The following is a 24448-nucleotide window of genomic DNA, read 5'->3' on the forward strand; positions in this document are numbered from 1 at the left end:
CAAAGTCATTGGCAGAGGTACAAATAGGCCTCAGCTCTCCTGCCCCCCAGGTCAGCGTCCTAGCACGCTGGCGTCCTAAACGAAGCTGCTTCCTAGTTTACAGCCAAGTGAGAGAGAGAGCCCTGAACACGGACTCACAAAATCTGGGTTCTATTCCTGGTTCTCCCACAAGCTTGTTATGTGACCTTAGGCAAGTCACTGCCCTACTGGGCCTCAGTTTTCCCCATCTGTAAAATAGGGATAGTGGTACCAACCTCCTTTGTAAAATGCTTTGAGATCCACTGCTACGAAACATCATATAAGCACTAGCTTTTATATGAGAAGACAGCTTCTAGGTTCATACATTTTAAAAGCACAAGGACCCATTAGGATAATCTAGTCTGGCCTCCTGCAGAACCCAGGCTAGAGAATGTCACCCCATGAGTCCAGCATCTAGCCTCCCGCAAACTGTTAGTTTAACTAGAGCATACCATTCAACTCAGTCAGCCACTCTGCATTTAAAAATACTTTGCACTTTAATGAGTTCTTAAATAGAAATGTCACTACAAAAATATACAGAATAGGAAAAAAAAATGCCCTTATTTGGATTTCCACTTAACTCATGCCTCATGTCACGGGGAATGTGTGAGCTGCACAGAGTTACCCTAATGTTCTGGTCTCCAAAATACTTTATGTATGTGCTATTAGCACTAAGATTTAAAAAAAAAAAAAAACCCCGCACCACTACCCCCTCCCGCCCCCAAGTTCTTATAAAGGGTTAACCAGCAGGAAAAGGAATCACAAAGGAGTCTTCCAAGGAAAGTCCAGGCCCTTGCGGTCTTGAAACCTTGCACGTAAAAAGAAATGAGGCTGTTCTGGAGGAAGTACTTTGTTTATACTCATCAGATGACAGTCCAGGTTCTTTTCCCAGCCCTAAAGTTCTAGGACTCTTACACCAACAATTCCACAGTTTCGCAGAGAACAGTATCAATTTCTTAAGCTAAGATCACAGCTGGACTAGACCCTCCGCTGTAACACCTGCAATCCTAGGTGTGATTACCGTGCAGGTATGTCTACCCAAGCTAGCTTTATCTGCACTAGCATGGCTCAAAATTGCTAAGTAGATGCATTGCTAGACTGCGCCACCACATATACTTACCCAGGGTCCCCGTAAAGCCCCCACTGACACCTGTGCCACCACATCTACACTGCTATTCTTAGCCATGCCAGCATGTCTACCCACACTGCAATGCTTCCTTGGATTGCAGGGTAGCCCTACCCCACTGTTCTAATCCACCCTGGAATTTGGTGGCTTCCAATCCCGCTGAGTGTGGGTGTGAAAGAAACACACACACACGTAACAATGTATCATCCAGTTTTGTCTAACACTTTAGCTTACACAATAACCCATTTCCTGCGGGTTACTAATGTTATAACCAGAGCTTTTTTTTTTTTTAATATAAAATATAAATTTTGTAACAAAAACATCATATCTAATATCATCCTGAGAGATTATATTACAAATGCCAATAAAAATAATCTTTGTTATTCCTCATTGGTGTTAGACAGATATACAAAGTAGGCACTCAAGTCTCAGGGCAAAAAAGTAGATACAGGAACTGTGCAAATCCCAGTGTCCATAAACACTGACAATAAGCAGCATGTTGCCATCTGGGTACGGCAGTCATGCATCTGTAGGTACCTGAAAGATGCAGCAAGTCTCCCATCAAAGGGTTTCCTCCATCTCCCTCACAAGGGCCTGAATCAAATGTCCATTGGGGCCAATGGAAAGACGCCTGTTGATTCTAATGCCCAAGCATGGCTGGTGAAATGGACTAATTGGATGCAACTTCTGCAGGGTGAGGAGGGAGAAGATTGGGTTCCACATCCTGCTCCCCCCTCGGAGATGAAAGTCTCAGCCCAAGAAGGCTGGCTATAAAGTGGAAGGAGTGATTGGTGACAGGGTTGCGATTCAGGCCTCTGAAAAGCTGGAGCTCAGATAGCAAGTGCGGTTCCCTGAAATGCATGGCCCACAATCCGGAGTGTTCACTTTTCAACCAGGATTTAATATACATAAGCAACGACATCTCTGGCTTAAGGCCAGAAGCCGCCCATGACTGGGATGGATGGTTGCTTCCCTGCCAAGCTCAAGAGAGATTCCAGTGGGATCGCCCTGGAAACTGAAGGCCTCCAGGCCAGGTACAGTGCAGTCAAATTGCCCCCGCCCACCCCCATACATGGAGCCTCAGCCCTGGGTTATAAGGAGCACTGGGAAAGATGAGAACAAGGCCCATTCATGCTCCACTGCATGTATCAAGGTAGGAGCCATAGAGCAGGAAAGATGGTGGAAGTTGGGGGGACACAGATGCTCGTTTGATGGGGACTTGGCTGTGACCCACCAATCCCCTCCCCAGAGACATCAGGTGGTAACCTGACCTAGGTCTCCCATGATGGCCTCTAGGAAAGGCTCCCACCCCTGCGCCATCCTCCCCTAAGCTTGTGCTGGAAACGTGCTGTAGGAGAAACTACCGAGCACAGAATTCCATTGTTCAAGGGTGGTAACGGAGGACAGAGGCTCCCGGGACCACACTTGGGACACACACACACACACACACACACCCCCAAGAGAGGGCAGTTACCAGCTGCCTGCCAGTGCAACTGCAGCTTACATGCTGCCCAGATGATTGGCAGAGGCACAGCTGGGTACATTGTTCAGCCAACTGAGTCCCAATGCTCCAGATCTCAACATTCCCTCCCCACCCCCGGGGACTCTCCAGTCGAGACCTGAACTCCGAGGCTTAGAATGCAAGTTCGGGAGGTAGCACAGGAAGTACCTGTCGCTGGGACATGCCCGCCACCTCAAAGACCCGCCCCAGCACATTGCTAGTGCGACAGCTCCAAGTGCATCCGACTCACAGGCTCCGCACGGCAGCTTTGGAAGCCACAGTCCCTTTCGGACCAGAGGCCGGGTCTACATTACACACGCTGCTCTTAACAACGTCGCTCAGGTGGGTGGATTTTTTACACCCCTGAGCAACATCGTGAGACCGACCTTAACCCGCCACGCGGCTGACGGGACAGCTCTCTGTCGGCTTAGAACATCTTCACCAGAAGCTCTACAACGGGGCCGCCAATGCAAGTTTGGAGCGTAGCCCTGCCCGTAGATGGGAGCTCGTGTGGGCTCCCTGTGATCTACTGAGGATGGGGTTCTCCTGCTCACGCTTTTCCCCACCCCCCCCTTCTGAAAGATTCAATCCCTTTTCCCCTCCCCATCCACTTCAAAAGCCTCGTTTGAAAGGTTCGCTTGGAAATCCAGGCAGGGGGTTAAGAGCTTTGTCGAATTGCAACTCAGGGCTGCGTACCAGACTGGCAGTGCTGGAAACCGGAGGCCAGCGATAATCCAGAGGATGGGTACAGCATGGGCAGCAGCAGGTTAACCCTCTCCTACCGTGCCACCCCTCTGGGGGAGGTACGCTACAGCATCAATACTCAGTTGGAGGAGCGTGAATGAGCCAGTCCCAGCTGAGCAAGTCACCCTGCGGGAGCGAGGAAAGCAAAGGGGCATGAAATATCAGACAACGGAGAGAGACGCAACTCAGCTCGAGCAGCAGCAAAAGCTGTTGGACCCAGTACACTGGAATGCCTGCCCTGAACCCTGCAGTAATAGAAGCCGATGATGTAGGTTTTGCCAAGTGGCGCTGGAGAACACTAGAGTTGTTTGGTTCCTGCCCAGATCCCACCATCCGAATCCCAGGAAAATGCCCAGCGTGACTGGGTGGGGTTTAGCCAGACTCAGGGCCAGGTGGGGGCTCTGGGATCACGCCCTATTTTGAGGAGGTAGCACTTGGGAGGAGCCAGGGTTATCTGGGCACCTACCACCCTGCGCTGTGTGGGTGGGAGCAAGCCCTTTAGATGAACAGAGTTGCCCGGTTCCCTTTCCAGCATCCACAGAAGGACGGGCAGCTCCCAGCATCAGGAGGGACAGCAGGACCCAAATTCTGTTGAAGCCGTTCCTACAACCCCAAGTCCCCCCCTTTGTCCGCTGGCCCAGCAGACAGATCCGATTCTGCCCAGGACACTCTCCCATCTCCAACATGGCAGCAGGGACGCAATGCCTCCAGTCTTCAGGGCGTTTCGCCTTCAGGGGGATGGCAAGAAGGGGCTCCGTGTGCCCCGTGGTGCCCCCGGCTGGGGCTCTCTGCTGCCATGGCGAGTCACGCAAGTGGGTCCCCTTGCCTATCAGGCCCCCAGCCGCTCTCGAAGCAGGTCCAGCTCCTCAGCGAGTTCAGCGAGCGTGGAGGCAAAGAGGCCGCGCTGATGGGGAGAGTCAGAGACACAGACAGTAAGGGCGGTTCAGGGATGGCTGAGTCTACACTGTGCTTAGCTGCTATGGGTACTCCCAAGCTGCACTCCCTGGGGCTAGCGACCAGGCGAGCAAGAGACTCAGCACCCCAGCTAAACTCAGGTATAGCGCAAGGGCTTGGGGGACACGACTGCCTCCCCCCCACAGCTCTGCGTCCTAACCTGAGTCAGCCCCGGCTAGAACAACCTCGGCAGGTAACGCAGCTCTGCTCATGGCCCTCCATCCTGTCGCAGTCTGGGTGCCCGGTGCAGATCCACCAATACACTCCTATCCTGACCTGCAACAGACCCTGCCATCCCAGGCCTGTGGTCCCCCCCATACACTCAGCTCAGCCGATGCCCCTCCAGCTGTTCCAGTCCTGGGCCTTTCCCATACAGACTAAAAATATATATATTTTTTTAAAAACACAAATCACCAGAGCAGCCAGGCCTGGCAGCTGCCGGGGATTTTGAGGCCTCTGTCTCAGGTGGATTGAGATCATTAGCGAGATCTAAGCCATGCCAGTGGCCAAACCAGAGCCATGTTCCTCTGTCCCCCAGAGAGCCATGCTACGTTCTTCCTCTAACTCCGATGTCCAGGAAACGTTTGGATGCCCTCAGGCAGGCCGGGCAGGGAAAGGGAGCACCTCAGCAGTCAGCTGATGGCCAGCATGAGGCAGGGCCTCTGAAGGCTCAACCAGGGAAGTCTGTTTCCAATCACAATCCTTTTAAGGAAACCGAAAGTGACAGGGCATCATATGTATGGGTCCCTCTTTCCAGAGGTTTCCCATACAGGGCTCTTTGCAGGGAAACTGCAGCCAGGTCAGCTGCAGCCTCCCTGGATTTAAAAGCCTAGGCCCAGCTCTGTTCAGCAGGGATCCTCTCTATTATCTGTTTGTACGGCGTCTAACACAATGGGGCTCCGCTCTCTAGGCGCTACTGTAACAAAAATGAATATGGGAATCAGGACTCCTGGGTTCTCTTGCAACTGACTCGTCATGCCACCTTCACTTTGCCTCATTTACCCCCTGCACAAGAGGGTATTAATGCTGGACTACCTACAGGGGATACACAGAGTATCTTCATTACCATCCTCAGCCTGTCTCCACACCCGGATTCGACAGAGAAGTAATTTGCTACTAATCTAAAGGTTTCATCTGGCACCCATCACTATAGTATCTGACCCCATGGAACCACTAATGGATTTATCCTCACAACCCCCTGGGAAGCAGGGCAGGATTATTCCCATTTTATACAGAGGAATTGAGGCACAAAGAAACTAGATGACTTGCCCAAGGTGACCTATAGAGTCAGTAGCGGAGCCAGGAACAGAACCCAGGTCTCCTGACTCCCAGGCCAGTGCTCTATCTGCTAGGCTACGCTGCTCCATCCAATAGCAACAGGAAGCACCAGGCATCTGTGGTAGAGCAGGGAAGTGGCTCCTAGGTCCCAGCTCAGAGCCTTAATCCCACAGCCACTCTGTCTGCTAATGTCCCCGGTGCTGGTGTTACCTGAACTTCCTGGCTCCCCCGCAGGTAACACCTTCTCCAGAGCCGGATCAGGGGGCCCACAGAGGCAGGAAGTAGCAGCCCCTCAGGCTGCAGGGGGCAGCTGGTGGGTTTGCTCCTCAAGGACCGGTCCTGTTCGCTGAGGCTCTCCGAGGACTGAGCCCACCGCCAGCCCTTTCTGGAAAGCGAGCCGTTCTTCCAGGGGAAGAGGTGGGTCTGCATTGAGAGGCCCCCCTTGGCAAACAGGTACACAGCCCCGTTCCCAGACAAGGCAGCTTCCAGCTGGAGAGAGAGAGAGAGAGAGAGGGGGGTGGGGGGGCAGAAATCCAGGACAGTAACACTCAGCATGTTTTCTCCCCCCCCCCCCCGGTTTTGGTGCTTCGGCCACAGCAGGATACTTTACTGAACCCTGCCTAGGAGCGTGTGTGTGGACTAGGTGTTAAAGGGGAGGACTGAGCTTCAGGACTCCTGGGTTCTATTGCCAGCTCTGGGAGGAGAGTAGGGTCTAGTGGTTAGAGCAGGCATGCTGGCATCAGGACTCCTGGGTTCTATTGCCAGCTCCACTAGTGACACAGAAAAAGTAAACTGAGGCTCAGAAAGGCCTTGCAGCCATCAAGAAAACGCAGCTGCCCTGACTCCTACAGCCCCATGGCATGACTGCCAGACAACACGCTCCCTGCCCCCAAATCACTCCTCCTACCCCACCCCGTGTTTGGAGCCCAGCGTGCTCACCTTGTCGCCCCCTAGTGGGACCAAGTTGCCATTTGGAACGCTGCTGCTGCCCCTGGCATAGGCGGGATTTCTGAACTGTGCCCTCTGCTGGGTGGTGTAGCGCAGCGCCCAGTCCCAGATGGTGGGCAAGTAGGGGCCCCCTGTCTCCTTCGCCAGGCGGTCACCCTTCTGCAGGATCTCCAGGGGAAGGGGTTCCCGCCAGCCATTGACGGGCGCGTAGATCTGGTTAGAGGCACGGTGCTGGGGGATGGAGAGAGAGTGTGAGAGGTGTCTCCGCAAGGAACAGCGAATGCACATCCCTATCCCTTTGCCCCCCTGGCCCTGAGAGAGGCTGCACTCCGTACCCCACTGAGGCTGAGCCAGGAGTGGGCCCTTTAAAGGGGAACATTATGCATTGAGGATCTCAAAGAGCGTCACAGAGGTGGAAGAGAATCATGAGCCCACCCTGTTCTATGGATGGGGAAACTAAGGCACAAAGAAGCGAGTTGACTCGCCTGAGGTCAGGCAGTGAGCCAGGAACAGAAGAACGCAGGAGTCTGGTCTCCCAGTCTCCTGCTCTGTTAGGCTGTGCTCCCTCCCAGAGCTGGGAACCCAGGAGTCCCGTTCTCCAGCTGCCTGTTCTAGGCCATGCCTCACTCTCCCAGCTGGGAATAGAACCCAGGAGTCTTCACTCCCAGGCCTTGCATTAACCCCGGCACCGGATTTCCCTCTTCTCCGCCCATGGTAGGATAGCGCTTGGGGCAGTGACCGCAGAGCGGCCGAGTGTTTCATTGTAGCTGGGAGGTTCCATGCTGGACCCACCTGATTTCTGCGATCTCTCTCCCACTGGCAGTTAAACAGGAAGGTGCTGAAGAAGGGTATGTAACTGCTGTCATGGAGGGCCACCAGGTATGTCTCTGTGAACTCAAAGGATGCTGGGAACTGCTGGAGCAGCTGCCACACGCAGTCCAGGAAAAGCAGAAACACTGGAGACTATAGGGGGGGGGGGGGGGGAAATAAAAACCTCCCTGGGGAAACAGCAAAAATGCAGCCAACTCTGGGGCACAACAGAGCAGCTCCCGAAACAACCTGCAGCAACGCTGCACAGTGATCGTTCTCCCAACCACTGAAAAGCAGCTGACTCTGGGGTGGAAAATGGCAGCTGTTGACCATCCGTGCAGCAATGCTGTGGAGATTTACTCAGAAAGGAAATACCATCAAACTGCTCGCAGCAACACCGCGATTGACTGGGGCAGTTTGAACAACCTGCCCTGGGGATTGGAGCTTGGGCCCTGCCCCCTCACAGGAGCAAACGATCTGTGTTTCTTCTCTGGTGCCTGTCTCCAATGCATGTATCCCCCCAGCTCCCCGGGAAGCAGAGGAGGGCCATTATCCCATTGGACAGATGATGAACTGTGGTAGAGAGGGAGCCGACGGCAGAGTGGGGAATTGGACCAAGGAATCCAGAGCATATCCAGGCTAGCACGGAAGCACCAGACCATCTTTCCTCTCTAACTTATTACTCGCCTGCCCCCTTTGCAGCATCTCAGCCGACTTCAGCATGGCACAGGCCAGAAAACGTCGCCCAGCGCCTCCTCCACCGAGCCCGTTAGCTTGCGGCGGAGCTAGAGCGTGTCTTTCGGCAAGAGGCCAAACAATCCCGATTCAAAGGCTCCAAACAGCCGCTCCCATGGCTAATTGCGCCCACTGTAATCCCGTGTCATTCACAGCCTGCCCAGCAGAGGTCCCAACCAGAGCAGTGGAACCTGAGCCACGGACACGTGTCCTAGCAAGCATCCAGCTGGACAAAGCCAGAGGGGTTGCTTGGGTTTGGTTCAGACTCCGGAGCTACTGCCGATCCCCACCCAGCCATCTCCGCACCTTCCCGGCTGTGGCCCCCACAGCCAGTTGCTCCCACCTTGCCTCTCCCCTCACCCAGCCCCCTGATCCCAGCCCCACCATAACAGATGCTGACATGACTGGCAACAGAGGGAAATCCAGAGCCCAGGGCGCCAAGTGCCCTGGCTGGGAGCAGGGCAGACGCTGGGAATGATTGGATCAGAGCTGTTTTCTGAGTCTGGCGCCCCACCGGCCCACAGAGGGCGGAGAGGGAAGCAACCGTCAGTCCAAGGAACCCTCTCAGTTTTGCATGGCCATCAAGCCATGCTCCCGGCCAGCTGTGCTCGGAGCAAAAAGGCAGAGCCCACATGCTGGGAGACATTCGACACAGTGATGCCACGGGGGCCGGACTGGTAGAACTCCCATCGCTCTCAAGCGCGCCCCCCCTCTGGCCAATACAGCCGGGCATCAAGCCGGAGCCGCGGGTGCTCAGAGACTCACCTCCTCGCGGTCGTTGTCCCGGAGGAGATTGAGACGCTGGAGGAAGGGGTGACCTGCCACCACCCACTCCTTCTGCAGCAGGCTCTGGAACCCAGACTGGGTGCGGGCATGGGGATCTGACAGGATCTGGACGAGGGAGGCCAGCAGGCAGTTCAGATCCCGGTCATCTGACTCTGTGAGGGGGAAGGGTACAGACAGTGAGGGACCTCGGCAAGAGGAGCGTCACAGCTCCGCTGTCCAGAGACCTCTCTGCTGCAGCTGCCAATGCAGAGGCTGATCGGCAGTAGCTCTTGTGATGTCTCGCAAGGATCTGGCCTGGGACCCACTCAATGACTCTCCATCAGTCCCCGATTCCCAGAGTCAGCCAGCCCGCCCATTGGCCAGCATGGAGCCTGTGACCCACGCACCCCTTGGTGCCAACAGGCAGAGGGCACAGGGGTTGCATAGCGTTTCCCAGGGATCAGATATATGCACAATAGTTCACCCAGGGGTGACATGTGAGGTCTCTACCAAGAGGCAGTAGTCCACTGGTCTTTACAGTAATTGCGAACTGGATGGATGGATGGATGGATAATATTTAGGGCATGAGGGGCCTGAAAATTATGTTCTTAAAAATCTTGGACTTAAGGCAGGTCACCAGGAGGTAAAAGACACCTCTCTCCCTGCCTGGCAGTTTGGCTATTGTGTATTGTATGGCTCACATCGGAGACCTGTTTACATATTGAGCCAGTGAGGAAATGAGAAACTGTGAAATCTACAGGAAACAAACAGTGGTGGGAGGGGAGGTGTCCTGCTTCTGAATACAGACCAAGGGTGGGGCTGGCATATCTTGGGGAGCAAAGAAACAGGGAAGCGTCACAGAGCCTGTACCAAGGAGCTCACTGCAACGGCTTATTCCCCTGCTGGGCTCACCCCACACCTGGCCCAGCCTCAGGGCAGCCAGCCTGTCCTTGGGCCGGAGGAGGGAGCGACGTGCTCTACCTTGCAGGATGATGGAGCGGGACCTCTCCGCCAGCAGGGCGGCCACCTCACTCGCTTTCCTCACGCAAGCCCTGCAAGGAGAGGGGGTCATTACTGACAACGAAGACCCTGCAGCCAATGGGAAGCAAAAGACCCCCTCGCCCCCCCCCAGCACCATCTGAAATTCATCCAGCCAGGCACGGTCCTGCCAGCCACTCCCCACGCTGGGGCAGCTCCCAACAGAGGGATGGTGGTTACCCAGATGTTACCCAGATGTTCTGTAGGGCCTGTGCACCTGGAGTTAAGGCGTCAGCGTATGTGGGGGAGGGGGGCGGCTCTCACCTGATGTGGTCCAGCCAGCGTGTCCCCTCCAGGGCAGAGAGCCACTTCTCATCGGCCACAGAGGAGTCTGAAAGGAAGCCACGCCGAAGAACCTCAATTACTACTTTGGCTGTGGAGAGGTTTATCCAGCCTCCAGCCGCGTAGCGCCATGTTATCATTACTGGGTTTTAATCCTCACCACCCCCTTGGCAGGGAGCGAATGATTATCCCCGGTCAGACAGAGGAAATGAGGCACAGAGGAGGTAAAGTGACTTGACCCAGATCAGACAGTCTGTGGCGGAGATAGGAACAGAATTCAACTCTCCTCAGTCCCAACCTAGAGCCTTGAACATCCTTCCTTTGGGCTGCCTTTTCTGTGGCAGATCAGGAATTGTCCCGGAGAGAAGGCAAGGAAGGAAGAGACCCTCGAGTCCCATCTGCCGCTCAGCCAGTGCAGGACTGCGCTCTGGCTTTAGCCAGGCCTGTTTTATGGAGCCCTAGCTTCCTTGTGTCAAACAGCCAGCTGCTTCCAGGAGGAGAGAGCCAGCCTTGGGGTTACAATATCAGCCTAGGCCTCAGATCTTGGCTCTGACAGACTCCCTCAGGCAAATCATGCAATTCCCTGGGCCTCACTTTCCCCTAACAGGCAGGGATAATACCTCCCCACCTGCCGGGGGATTGGGAGGATACAACCCATGGCATCGAGACACTCTGACAACGGTGGGGCTAGACAAAGCACCAAGAGCAATAGAGGGGAAACTGGAAATCCAGCACAGGTGCATCAAATACAAACTAGTGATAACGGTCCCTTGATTCCCAAGTGGGATCCAGTCCAGAATAACCCAGGTTCTCCCCGCTGAAGAGCTGGTTAGTTACTGTCTGGGATTCCGCAGGCATCGGCTCAGGCGAGCGACTCCCATTGGGAAGTGATCTTGGCGCCGGAGCCGAGACCGGGTCTCACCAGGAAGGCAGAGAGCCCGAAGCTTGAGGTAAGAGAGCTGGATCTCTGCAGGGCTGGGCAGGTCAGCGGCTGTCTCCACTATCACGCACTGGGCATGGCCGGCGAGCATCAGCGCTTCCACGGACCTGCAGAGAGACGCAGCCCCTGCTTTGGTCTGGGCTATGAGGCCCTGTATTGGGGTCAGCACCAGCGATGAGGGGACAGCACCCACCCAGCTCCCTATTGCACAGCGCCCCCTAGTGCTACACTGCGGCATTGGGGTCAGCACGGGCTATGCAGGGACTGTGCCCCCTAGTGCCACACTGGGGCATTGGGGTCGGCACCAGCTATGAGGGGACAGCACCCACCCAGCTCCCTGCAGGACAGCACCCCCTAGTGCTGCACTGCAGCATTGGGGTCAGCATGGGCTATGCGGGGACTGTGCCCCCTAGTGCCACACTGGGGCATTGGGGTTGGCACCAGCTATGAGGGGCCAGCACCCACCCAGCTCCCTGCAGGACAGCACCCCCTAGTGCTGCACTGCAGCATTGGGGTCAGCATGGGCTATGCGGGGACTGTGCCCCCTAGTGCCACACTGGGGCATTGGGGTTGGCACCAGCTATGAGGGGCCAGCACCCACCCAGCTCCCTGCAGGACAGCACCCCCTAGTGCTGCACTGCGGCATTGGGGTCAGCACGGGCTATGCAGGGACTGTGCCCCCTAGTGCCACACTGGGGCATTGGGGTCAGCACCAGCTATGGGGGGACAGCACCCACCCAGCTCCTGCAGGACAGCGCCCCATAGTGCTGCACTGGGACCAGTACTGACTGTAAGGGGAAAGTGCCCCCTAATAAGCCACACCCCACCCCCCACTCCCTAGAGCAGCTGGGTTTTCCTGGGGAGTCTTCCACCTCAGCCTGGCCCTATTTAGCTCCCCCAAGCTCCCAGGCTGGGGCAGCGCAGCCCTATTCCCACGTCCTCAAGGCTCGTACCTCACGTCTTCCTTCTCAGGGTCTGAGTCGGCGTGAAAGCCAGCGGCTCTCAGCAGGTCGCTGCCTCCTGGGTGATGCCAGCACAGCCTCTGGGGAGACACAGGGGAACAGAACGAAATGAAACTCCACTGGCTGCAGGCTCTCCACTGCACACGCCGGGGCCCTGAGCTCTGGGGCCTTGTCTCCCGCCTTCCTCCTCTCCCCCCAGCTCCAGGGACCTGCCTCCCCCTAACTGGCTCTGGGATACAACCCACCAGCTAGTGGAGACCCTCCCTCCTCAGCCTTCCCTCCCCTGCTGGTTTAGGAGCAGTGTAGTCCCCATTTGATGGCAGGCCAGCTTCATAGGGCACCGGCCGCAGGGGGAAACAGCTTGCTGTGTGGTGGGGGGGGGGTCCTCACACCTTATTCCACCCTGTTGACCCAATGCACCCCTGCCTCAATAAGAACCCCACCCTCCCACGGCACCCCCCCCCCGGTGGTTGCCCCATCCCCAGAACCTGGTGAGGCAGAGGAGGTCGTTAGGAACTGCCCTCCCCTCCCCAAGGCGGCAGCTTGCAGCCTGCTCCCGGGGCAGGAGACACTCACCGGGATGCGCCTCGCGTTGAAGTGGCCAAAGGCCCTCTTGAGCTCATTGTCCAGGAGCCTGCTGGGGACCCAGAGGTACTTGGGGAGGCTGCGGGAGGAAGCGGAGTCTGAGGGGAACCAGCTCAGAGCAAGCGCAGAGGGCTGCCAGCCCGCCTCGCCCCAAGCCTGTTCAGGCACTGCACACAAACCCTACAACCAAAGTGGGATGGGGGACCCTCGAGGCCTCTCCCGCTCCATTACTCCGGCACCTGCCTCCTTCCCACAGCTCCCCCTTTGAGCACTCTCAGACCTTGATAGGAAACACCTGCCCATTCCGCACCAGGTCTGATAATCAGACAGGGCTGGATGGCCCCTGGCTCTTAAAGGAGGCAGATCTCCCTGTTACAAGGCCATTCCCAAATCCTGCCACCCCCAGAACTCACAAGACTCCTCCAGATCCATCCCACATTAACATGCATAGACAGAGAAGAGAACTCAGGGTCTGCTGGCCCACAGCATCCCTCCCACGTGTGCTAGAAGAGAGCTCCCGCCAGCTCTCCCCAGACAGGCCTTCCACCTACAACTCTCGGGAATTTGACAGCCAAAGGATTTTTCCCCAGAAAGCACCAGTTTGTCGAAACTCGGAGGTTTCTATGCAAAAGGTGATTAGTTTTGGCTCATTTTGTGAATCAAAATCATTCAGGGAAAAATCCCAAAGCTATCAAAACATTTCGTTTTGATATTTGCGAGATGAGGAATTCCCGTTTTCCGGGTCAAAGCCCCTTTTGGTTTAGAAACTTGAGCAAATGAAAGTAAAACAAAAATGTAAAAAGGGTCGAAATTGGAAGGAAACTGCAAGTTTTTCCAGTTCAAGGAAACGTTTGAGATTTTGACTTCTTGCCCCCAACCACCACCCACTTCGGGACCGAAACGTGGTTCGAAAGAGTGAACATTTTCACGGTGCTTCCCTAACCACTCGAGGAAGCCACATGCCCATGGAGGTTACGCTCAATCCGGTAGGGGGCCATCGATACGGACCTGGGACTATAGAGGAGGGCTGAGTACCGAACTCACTGTAGAAAGGGGGTCTGAGGTAGATTTGCGGCAGATGGCATTCCCATAGCTTAGGGAGTCCCAATTACTGGAGGGTACCCGGAGGGGCTATGATGAGGGGAGCCAGAACGGGGGCCAGGGGCCAGGGCCCTCCCACTTTTTAACTGGCTGTAAGGGCGAGTGACAGGGGAGGGGTGGAGAGGAGCGAGCGTGGGGCGGGGTCTTGAGGGAGGGGGCGGGATAAGGATGGGACTTTGTGGGAAATGGGCAGGACAGCGTGGGTGGGGGGCACACTTAAGGCACCCATGGCCCCCCCCCACACACTTTTAGGACCCTTCCGCCGCTCCTGGCTGTAACATGCTCCCATGCCGTGGGCTGAGGTTAGGGCGAGGATCTAACTCATCCCCCAACCCCCCCCACGCCGGAGCGGGGGGACCGGCAGCGGGGCCACGCTTTACCTGGTGGCCATGTCGAAGCGCTCATTGACCGGGCTGACCCGCCAGCCAGCAGCCCCAAGCCGCCTCAGCTCCTTCTCCCAGTCGCAGGGACTCTCGAAGAGCAGCGTTGGGGGGGATGACAACTCCTCTGTGCTCAGCCAGGCGTTCTCTGAAGCCACACAGGAGGGATGGCTGTCAGGGACGAGCGGGGCAGCGTCTCGTGGGTCCAGCCACCCCAGGGACGGGCCCCTCAAGCTGCCAGGGCCTGGGGGTAGGGCTACACGCCAAGCAGAGATGCCACTTACCCAGGTTTCTGATAGCGGTGCTGTCGTACCACGTCCCCGCACTGCCGTTGCAGCTCTCCTGAGCCTGCACAATGGCCAGCGTCACCTGGAAAACAGTGGCATCTGGGGCTGTGGGCAGGGTTTGGGGGCCAATGGGAGGGCAGAGGGTATGCTGCCAGGCTGGGGATCCAGGAAGGCCCCCCAGCAGGGCAGCGCTTGCAGCATTGACCATGGAGATTTGTAGGCCAGGACAAATAGCCAGCGCAAGTCCCTGCGGCTGCAGGCCCATCGCTGAGCCAGACAGCTGAACAGAAGGGTCGTGACAGGACCCCAGCCAACCCCGCTGGAGCAGAAACCCCCCCCCACCCCCAAGCTGTGCCGCTCGGGGCTTCTCTCCTGGGCAGGGCGCGACGAAGCTGCCGAGCTGACAACCCTCAGTGAAGTCAATGGGAGCTGGAAGCGCTCAGCCCCTCTGAAGAGCAGGCTCTTCGCTGCTGGAGGGTCCCAGCTAAGGCAGAGACAAGAGGTGAGGACGCTGGGTGTTTCAGGGCATCAGAGGATCGCTAGACAGGGGTCGGGAAGGGAAGGGTGGGGTTTGCCTTGCCCAGGGTTCTGCGGCTCTGAGCCCTGAGGGAGGTAGATTCCTGAGGAAAGGGACCTCGGGAAAGAGGGAAGAAACTGAACCATCTTGCTCCAGGTCACATAGGCTGGATCTGCCCTGCAGCTGGGCGGAGCTGCTCCCGGCCCGGGGAGACTGACTCGTAAACGTGCTGAAAACTGCAGTGCGGACGCTGTGGCCCAGGCTAGTCGCCCGAGTCCAAGCCCGCTCAGCCCCCGGCTCTGAGCTGCCCTCCGGCCGCAAACGCCCTCGCTGCTGCCTTTAACATGCGAGCTCAAACGGGGCTGGCATGAGTCTGGCCTACCTGCCCTGAGCAGCGTGGACATCCGTACCCGGAGTCAGCAGCAGAGCCCGGAATAGGACCTCGCCTCCCCCTAAACCACATCATCCCACTCCCCTCCTGGAGCTAGGAATTGAACCCAGGATTCCTGGCTCCTAGTCCCCTGTGTTAATCCACTAGACCCCACACTGAGGGATAAAACAACCCCCTTGGGGGTCCCATCCTCCCACCCAGGTGACACACAGAGCAGCCACCCCTAGTGTGACAAGCCCCTGAATCCCAAGTGGGTCCAGCTCAGAGCCAGTCCACTGGAAGTGCCCATCAGTATCCAAGGGTCCCGAAGCCCTGAGCCGCTGGGCCCTGGGAATCACCGGCCGGAGAGGCGGGTGCCCGTCTGCAATGGCAGATGCTCACCTGAAAGGCCTGGTACTCCAAGCCGCTGTCGCGGAAGCCAAAACGCAGCACCCGGAAGTCCCGGCAGTAGAGCACCAGCTCCTCCGGGATGAACTTGAGGGTGGAGCTGGCCGTCAGCACCTTGGCCTTGGTGAAGCTGTTCACTGCAGAGGAAACCAGGCAGAGGAGGGGGGCTTGGACCCAGGAGGCCAGGCAGCAACCAGAGTCTTGAGGCAGCTAGGAAGGCTCAACCTCCAGCTTGGGGGTGACTGGGGCAGGATCGGCCCCCAAGCCAGCTTCATGGAGATCATTCCTGGTGTGGGGGGTAGCTGGCAGCGGCCGATCAGGATTGCCCTGGTGACCGGGAAGCCCAGGGGGAGAGCACATGGAGGGTCCACGGCTCGCTCCGAGTGTGGCCCTGACAACTATGGCAAGGGCAAGTCTTCCAGCGCCACCCCCCCGCCAAGGTGCCATGGCCCCAGCCCTGCCTGTGGGTAAGGGGGCAGTTGGGTCGCCATGGCCTGGCCCTGGCCTTGGCCTCTCTGCCACTGGGACAGACCATGAGGGGATCACAGCGGCAGCCACAGGGATGGATGCTGGGACGGAGGCAGTGAGCCGCAAGGACTGAGACACGCCAAACTCATCACAGCGGGTGGAGGGGATGCAGCTTGATGGGGTGCAATGTAATGGTGGCCCCTCCTGCCCCCCTTTACCTGCCACCAGCCTCCCGATGCAGGGCAGGGCCACGTCGTGCTCACTGTGCAGGCAAGTGGAACAGCGAGGGGCCTACGGTGGAAAAGAAGCAGCCCTTAGTGATCAGGCCCATCCCCACTCCCTGACCCCACTCGCAGAACCTGGCTCCACGGTTGGCACAGGGGACCCACCCTGATACCACGGCCAGGGGGCTCCGCGGGCCAGGAGGATGGTGTCCACCAGAGAGCATCAGGGCTGCAATTCAGGTGGCTGAGGGCTACAAGGCTCCCGCCAGCCCCCCCATCGCTCCGGGCCGCCACCAGCACCGTCCTGGCTCCCGCCCGGGCCTCCCCATTGCCCCGGGCCACCACCAGCACCGTCCCGGCTCCCGCCCGGGCCTCCCCATTGCCCCGGGCCACCACCAGCACCGTCCCGGCTCCCGCCCGGGCCTCCCCATTGCCCCGGGCCAACACCAGCACCGTCCCGGCTCCCGCCCGGGCCTCCTCCAATTCACCCCCACCGTGTCACCCGGGGCCGGCTCTGGCACAAAGGCGACTCTCAGGTTGGTGCAGTACAGCGTGCCCACAATGGATTCTTGGCCATCCCTGGAGCAGACGATCTTCCTCACGCGAGCTGCCTCTTCCAGGACGTGTTCCCCTGCAGGGTGGAGAAGGGGTCAGGGCGAGCTGGGAGAACGCTGTGGTTTGGAATGACCCGTGAAACCGGCTCCCCAGGGTGTCGGAAAGGAGGGGGCAAAGACAGGAGCCCAGGGCTGGCTGGGGAATGACGCTGAGCCAGGCAAGAGACTGGGCTAGGGGCGTGCAATGCCACAGGAGGGAAAAGCACACCGAGGGGCCAGATCCTTCCCTGGCGTAAACTGATGGAGCTCTCTGGACTGCAATGGAACCAGGTGGATTTACCCCAACAGGATCTAGATCCGAAGGCCTGATCCTCAGGGGGCTGCAGCTGGAATGGCTGGGGCTCCCGATCAGGCAGTAAATTGTACCCGCAGGCGACGACATGCAGAGCTGCGGGGAAGGGGGTTTACCCCACAGAACGCCTGCACGGGGAACAATGGAGGCCGTGCTCAGAACAGCAGGCCCTCGGCTAGGGGGTTTCACAACGGAGGGGAGGCTGTTTTCTCTTGACCAAGGATCCTTTTGAATAGTCCAACAGCCCCTGGCATGTGGGGATGGGGGGCACACAGAGCCCCTGGCATGGGGCAGGGAATGGGGAGGGTGCACAGAACCCCTGGCAGGAGGTTGCAGCGAGTCCCTGAAATAGCAGGGGGATGGGACGGTCCACACCGGGAGCGTGGCGGGAAAGAGGGGAAACGAAGGGACACAAGCAGCCCCTGGGGTGCACAGTGAGCTCCGCCTGCAGAAGCTGTGACCTGTGTGACCCTCTAGTACAAACAGAACCCAGGAGTCCTGACTCCCATTTTAACCGCTTTAACCACTAGACCTCACTCCCATCCCAGAGCTGAGAGCAGAACTCGGGCGTCCCAGCACCCGGTCCCCTGCTATACCCACCAGACCGCACCGTCTCCCCCTCAATGTCAACAAGTGCGAGCATCACAGAGCAGCTGGGCAGCCAGCCCCTGCTAAAGAGCCTTGCAAGAAAAGCCAAACAATGGAGCTGCTCCAGCTCGAGTTCCCTCAGCCCAGGCAGCGTGGCCCGCGGAACGGGGGCCCTGCCGCTCACGCTGGGCGTGAAAGGGAATTGCCTGGGTAACAGGTGCCTTTGGAGCTGTTGTTCTTTGCTAGTCACGAATTCAGCAAAGCATCTGCTCCGGCCACTGCCTGCGGCGTGTTATCCTAGCCAGAAAATGCCTTCAGACAGCTGCTGCCCAGAGCCCCGATTTAACCCTTTATGCCTCTAATACGGAGCAAAAGTGAAAGGCTCTTAAGGAGGAAGGGGATCAGGATTGGGCCCAGCTTAATGATTTTTATAAAAGTATCAAAGCTCCATAGTATTCGAGCGCTCATCCTTCAATATATTAGCCCTCATGCACACCCCCCAGGAGGCAGGGCAGGGCTGTTATCCCGATTGTCCAGGTGGGAAACTGAGGCACAGGGAGGCCAAAGGCCTTGCCCTAAGTCACAAAGGGCATCTGTGGCACAGAAGTGATTTTAACCCAGTTCTCGGTCTGGGTCCAAGCCCCTGGACCATCCTTCTTCTCAACTCTCCAATCATTATACTCCAGGAGTCCTGCCTCCCTCTCAGACCCAGGGAGGGAACCCAAGTGTCCTGGCACCCCTCCCCCCCCAGGGGAGCCTGGGCCGACAGCAGATGTGAAGTGGCTGTGGCCAGGAAAGGAAGGGCTCCTCCACCTGCCAGGCACAGGTGAGCTGCGTGTGGCTAGAGTCTGGGGGCCTGGACTCCAGGTCTCGTCTACTCTGGTCTAGGTTCACTTGGTCCTGCCACAGTGCAGGGGGCTTGTCTGTGATTCTACGACATCCAGGGACAGATTCTGAGCCTTTGGGGGGGGGGGGGAAGAGACCTCATCACAGTCCCCCCTGCACCCCAGGCGCTCACAGGTCACCAGCGTGTCACATGCACAGGCGAGTGGGGAGCCCAGCTGTGTCCTCCTCCGTGCAGCTAAGGAACAGGGAAGAGACACCAGTGCTGCCGGTCCCGTCCAGTGCTCGGCGGCAGTGTGGTCTAATGGCTACTGCATTGAGATACGACTCAGGACACTTGGGTTCTATACCCACCTCTGCTGTGTGACCTGGTGCAAGTCGCTGCCCTGCTCTGTGCCTCAGTTTCCCCACCTGTCAAATGGGGATTGTGATACTGAGCTCTTTTGTGATGCACTTTAAGATCTGCAGCTGGAAAGTGCTAGATTAGAGCTAAGGATTATTATTATAACCATAGCAAAACCCCAAGGAAACCCAACCGGGGGGGTCAAAACACAAGCCACCCACTCCCCCATAGCCAGCGGGGATACCTGGGATACACGGGAAAGCCTGGCAGTTTCTCTGGTCGTTCATGTCAGAGGACTTGGCACCTCTCAGCTGTAAAGAAAGATAACAAGTCGCTGTTAGCTGGATTTAACCCTTTCCTCACTGTGGGCTAATGCACAGACATTGGAGAACCAGACGGCAACTTTCACGGTCTCTAGGTCAGGGGCTGTCTCTTTAGCCTATGTCCATATAATGGGGCCCTAACTAGGGCGCTGCAAGGCAAGTAATATTTAACCCGATCCGCTAATTAATAATTAACCCAGTTAATTATTTCTTCCCGTTTGCAGTCCTGACTTCTGACCCCATCCCCTCCGACCGCAGGAGGCTCAGCCAGTCACAAGGATCTGAGTGGCCAGCCTCTGGGATTCTATGGGATACATTTCTTAAAGCTCTAACTCCTGGAGTCTTGAGCATCTCAGCTTTTATTTCTTGAATTAAAGGAAATTTTCTGGCCTTGTGGTTGCAGGGAAAAAAAGCTACAAAACACAACCTCTAAAGAGTTTGAAAAGAACAAGGAACCAAACATTTAAAATCTTCTGATTTTTAAGCCAATCTCATGATTATTTTGGGACAGAGCTTGTGGGGGGGTTTTGGGTTTTTTTTTTTGGGGAATGCTTGGGATTAGCCACACTGGGGTCTACAGCAATGGCTCTTGCCTGGAAACTCAGCCCCCTTCCATTTACAATAATACGGCAGGATGGTGATGGCATGCATGACAGACAGTGTGGTCTAGTGGATAGTGCAGTGGACTGGGGCCCAGGAGAACTGGGGGTCTATTTCCCACTTGGCCACTAGCCTGCTGGGTGACCTTGGGCAAGTCACTTCCCCTCCCTGTGCCCCAGACCATGAGTGGCTGTTTAATGGTGGTGGTTGTTTAGATGGGGCCAGGCAATAATATTTTGAAAATCTGATGCTTTTGGGTGGGGGGTGGCATGAGCACAGGACTAGGACCCAGTGTTCCTGGGTTCTAATCCCATCTCCAACCCTGACTCCCTTCTGGGGCCTTGGGTACATCACTTTGCCTTTCCAGTTCAGTTTACCAATGGGGAAACACAATGAGTTTTAAACGATTTTGCCCAAAGTCACACAACAATTTAGTGGCAGAGTTGGGAATAGATCCACAGACCCTATTAAACCACACTTCTCTCCCAGAGCTGGGAATAGAACCCAGGAGCCCTGGCACCATCACTGACCATTTTAAAATCGGGGGGGGGGGGGTTCCCCTAAAATATCTGGATGAGGAATTATTCTGGGCAAGTTCTCTGGCCGGTGTTACAGGAGGCCAGACTAGATGGTTACAGTGATCCGTCCCTTCTGAAATCTATGATTCTCAGCTTGCCACATTGCTATGCTGGCTTGGCTACTCCCCAACTCCTGGGCAAGCCAAAGTCTCCTGACTATTTGGGTCAACTAAGGGGAGGGGGCTAATGCCAGCTGACGGCGCAGGGTAAGATCTGAGTGCCACGCTACCAGGGAACAGTTACATAGAGGAAAGATTAGCCGGAACATAACTGCCTGAAACCTAAACCACAACCAAAGGTTATCTGGCATTTTTGTTAAGCAGAGAGAGAGCAAACGAAGTGGAGTGGAATTTGCCGCAGCATACCTTCCTCTGCCTGATCAGATAGCAAGCCGGAAATCTCCTTGCAGCTGTAAACAACCTTAAGAGCCCAGAACAGTGCAAGTCAAAGCCACCGCAAATGTATAAACCAGAAACGTTTACCACTCTCAATCCTGGGGATCTTAGAGCTGGTGAAAGGGACAAGACAGACGGCCCCTGGGACCTTGGCAATCTCAGATGAAGTTTGGTGGGCACATGGACACGCTCCCACCCAACTCAGCCCTATCCTGGAGAGATCCCCGGTACGGCAGAGAGGGAACTTTAGTCTCCATGGCCCATTGGTAGCTTGCAAAGCCAGACGGGCCCATTGTGATCATCTAGTCTGACCTCACTTCTGAGGCTGCCAGAAAGAGGAGCCAGTAAGTGCCGACTGGCATGTTCACGGCCTGGCCACCTGGCTGCTAGGAATCAGCCTGAGGCATACAGAGCTGCTGCATCCCGCTCCATTAATGCCGGCAGCCCCATACACAGAATGGGGGCATGCAGCTTGTTCCCAGAACCTCTTTGCAGAATTCAGTTTTTTAAAATAATTTTTTACAGGTGTGCGAAATTACGTGGCTCAGACAATGGGGGGGAGGGTCAGGCAATAATTGTTTAATGACACCAGAGGCCGAGATCCCAAAAGTTAAAGCTTTCTCCTGCTTTTATTTTTTTTGTTTTTAAATCTTACTTTTTAACAACATTATTTCAGTGTCCTTGGACCAGATCCCTCCCTCCCACTTCGCTGTTGTGTGGTGACTACCAACCTCCACCCCTGACGTGGCTGCATTTCTCCAATGCTACAGCCTGCATGTTATTATGTAGACTACAATAGTAAAGTAATACTGGTGTAAAGGTGTTTTATACCAGCATAGCTTATTTGGCTACATTTATAGAGACATCTTTATAGAATAACTGCGTCCTTATTAGGGGTTGCACTGCATTAATTATAGCCATTGCAAACAGCTCTAGTTAAAGTTAAGAATTAGATAAGTTCATGGAGGATAGGTCCATCAATAGCTATTAGCCAAGATGGTGAGGGAAGACACTGGGCTAGATGGACCCTTGGCGTGATCCAGCATGGCAGATTTTACGTAAAGTGCTACAAAAACCTGTGTGCAAGAGCAGATGGTTAGTGACGCCACAAAGCATATGGGAGGCTCAGTGCCCTGCCAGCCCCCAGCTATGCCATGACAGCAAGGTAAGACATCCCCCAAGCACAGACCAAAATGTTAGGGGTCAGCAAGCTATTCATTCCATGAGAGGTTTTTCCTGGGGTGGGGAGAACAGCTGGCAGCAAATTGCTAAATTTCCTAACCATGAGGGCTAATGGAAGAGTATCCAAAGAGGAGTGGCAAGAGACTTATTTAAAGCACTGAGCAACAGGTGGGAGGAAGCAGGGCCCAGTGGTTAGGAAGTTTAGCTCCTAGGGTTCAATTTCCTATGGTGCCACAGACTTGGGCAAGTCACTTGGCCTCTCTGTGCCCCAATTTCCCCATTGGGATAACCGCCCTGCCTTACAGGGGGCTGTGAGGATAAATCCACTAAAGACCATGATGTGCTCAGATACCGTGATGATAGATCCTAGAGCTTTATTGAGACAGGGAACTGTCTTGTCCTAATTGACAGGTACCAGTACAGAGTTCATACTCCCTAGCTCAGTCCAGAGCATTACCTGCTAAGCCACTCTGACCCCACACTGGCCTCTCTAATCTAATGCATCCGATGAAGTGAGCTGTAGCTCACAAAAGCTTATGCTCAAATAAATTTGTTAGTCTCTAAGGTGTCACAAGTCCTCCTTTTCTTTTTGCGAATACAGACCAACACGGCTGCTACTCTGAAACCTCTCTCAATCTCTGTGATTTTACCCAGCTGTTTGCATAGAAAAGTTCTAACCAAGATCAGGGCCCCGCTTTATAAAGTGATTTTCTCCGCCCTTGAAATCATAGCAATGCTCACCCCTCCTTATGGTCTCATTATTTCCCCCTGCTCCCCCATGCGTCTCTCTCCGGTCACCTGTCTTCTACTTCGATTGTCACCTCTTTGGGGCAGGACAGGGCAGGGGCTGTGCATGTCCAGCGCCTAGCACGGAAGAGGGTCCTGGGCCAGGCCTCCTAGGCTCCATGTAACAAGAAATGTTTGAGTCTTTAGAGACTCGCTGTCTCTGCTGCCAGGGCGCGCTTGGCCCCTGCGTAGCATATTTCTGCTCGGCGGTGGAAAACAATCGTCTCATTCTGCAAGGAATGCAGAGAGCCGCGCAGCCAAGGCCAGCTTTCCCTGCAAAGCAACCCTCCGCCCGCTGACCCCTTCCAGCCCCAGGGAAGCCCTGCGCAAACTCCGGGCGTGCTGCAGGTTTGGGGGCGGGGGGGGTTGTCACCCACTTTGCAAGAGCAAGCACAAAGCCCCCTTGGACAACAGGCTCCAGTCGCCGGGTTACCAGCCCAGTGGACAGCGCAAAAACCGGTCCCAGAAAACAGGCGGGGGGGGGGGCGGCGGCCCCGGTTCCGAAGCCCAGGACAGAACGTACCGTGCAAACAGCCCTGCTCCAAATTACCGCTGCCGAGCTTGGGGCTCGCTGGCCAACAAGCGCAACCACACGCGGCGTTTGGCGTCGGAGACACCCGAGCCCGGCCAGCCAGGCGCATGGGGAGCGGGGGCTGCTGGCTGCAAAACCCGGAGCTGGGCTGCCGTGGACCAGGAGCACGACCCCCCCCCCCCCGGCAGCCCCGGGGGCTTGATGGAGCCGCGCACCCTGCAGCCCCCCGCTGCAATTTTAACACCAAGGCTACCCAACAAAAGGGGGGGGGACGACTAAACAATGCCATGCCCCCCCCCCCAACATCACTTTGCTTCCAACAGCTAGCACCCTGGCTGGAGACCGCCCCCCCTACACACACATCCACACTCCCCACAACCCAGGCAGGGTAAGGAAGCCAGCCCCGGAGACTCAGCCTATAAACTTATTTCCCCCCCCCATAGGTGCTGGAAGTGGGGATGCACCAGCACCCCTCAGCTCAAAGGGGTTTTTCCTTCCACCCTGGAGAGTTTCCAGGTTAGTTCAGTGGCGCTCAGCACCCGCATGGTGCACACTGTTGCAGGACCCCCCACTAGTATTTCAAACCCCCCCCGGTTTTCCACTTACCGCAGGGCCCTGCGCATGCGGCTGGATTTTAAAGGAGTTTTTGGAGCCCGATAACATTGTCAAGTCTCTTCGTGCCCCATAAACACAAACCCAGCGGGGAGGAGAGGTGGGGGGGGGGAGAGGAACCCCCCCCCAGCAGGGAAGGGGGAGCAAGGGGCGAGTCCCAGCCCCGGGCGGAGCAGGCAGGGCGCTCAGTCCATGGTGGGGAAGGTGCTCGGCTGGGGCAGCCCCGGGTTCCAGGGTCTCCGCCGTTGCTCAGCCCAGCGGTGGCGGGGGGGGGGGCCCTGCCTGGCGAGCCGGCATGGAAGAAACTCGCCCCCCAGGC

The 24448-nt window shown here is 56.5% G+C and overlaps 1 protein-coding gene across 4 annotated transcripts; it reads right to left on the bottom strand.

The window, feature by feature from the left end:
- Positions 1-496: 496 nt before the first annotated feature.
- On the bottom strand, positions 497-24448 carry MTMR11 (myotubularin related protein 11). Of its 4 annotated transcripts, none has more exons than XM_043502184.1 (17): positions 24124-24448; positions 19366-19432; positions 16936-17072; positions 16436-16508; positions 15744-15886; positions 14452-14536; positions 14168-14315; positions 12678-12765; positions 12093-12181; positions 11122-11246; positions 10182-10248; positions 9861-9931; positions 8880-9052; positions 7362-7532; positions 6561-6800; positions 5832-6110; positions 497-4293 (listed from the first exon to the last, which is right to left on the bottom strand). In XM_043502184.1, exons 1-17 carry the CDS (start codon positions 24178-24180, stop codon positions 4219-4221), a joined length of 2088 nt encoding a protein of 695 aa, XP_043358119.1. In that variant the 5' UTR covers positions 24181-24448; the 3' UTR covers positions 497-4218. The 4 variants fall into 4 exon arrangements, with proteins under 4 accessions (XP_043358119.1, XP_043358118.1, XP_043358120.1 ...); XM_043502183.1 differs by having other exon boundaries at positions 16930-17072; positions 24124-24443; XM_043502185.1 differs by lacking the exon at positions 24124-24448 and adding an exon at positions 23509-23611 and having other exon boundaries at positions 16930-17072.

The sequence above is a fragment of the Dermochelys coriacea genome, chromosome 24 (assembly GCF_009764565.3).
Source record: "Dermochelys coriacea isolate rDerCor1 chromosome 24, rDerCor1.pri.v4, whole genome shotgun sequence".
NCBI lineage: Eukaryota > Metazoa > Chordata > Testudines > Dermochelyidae > Dermochelys > Dermochelys coriacea.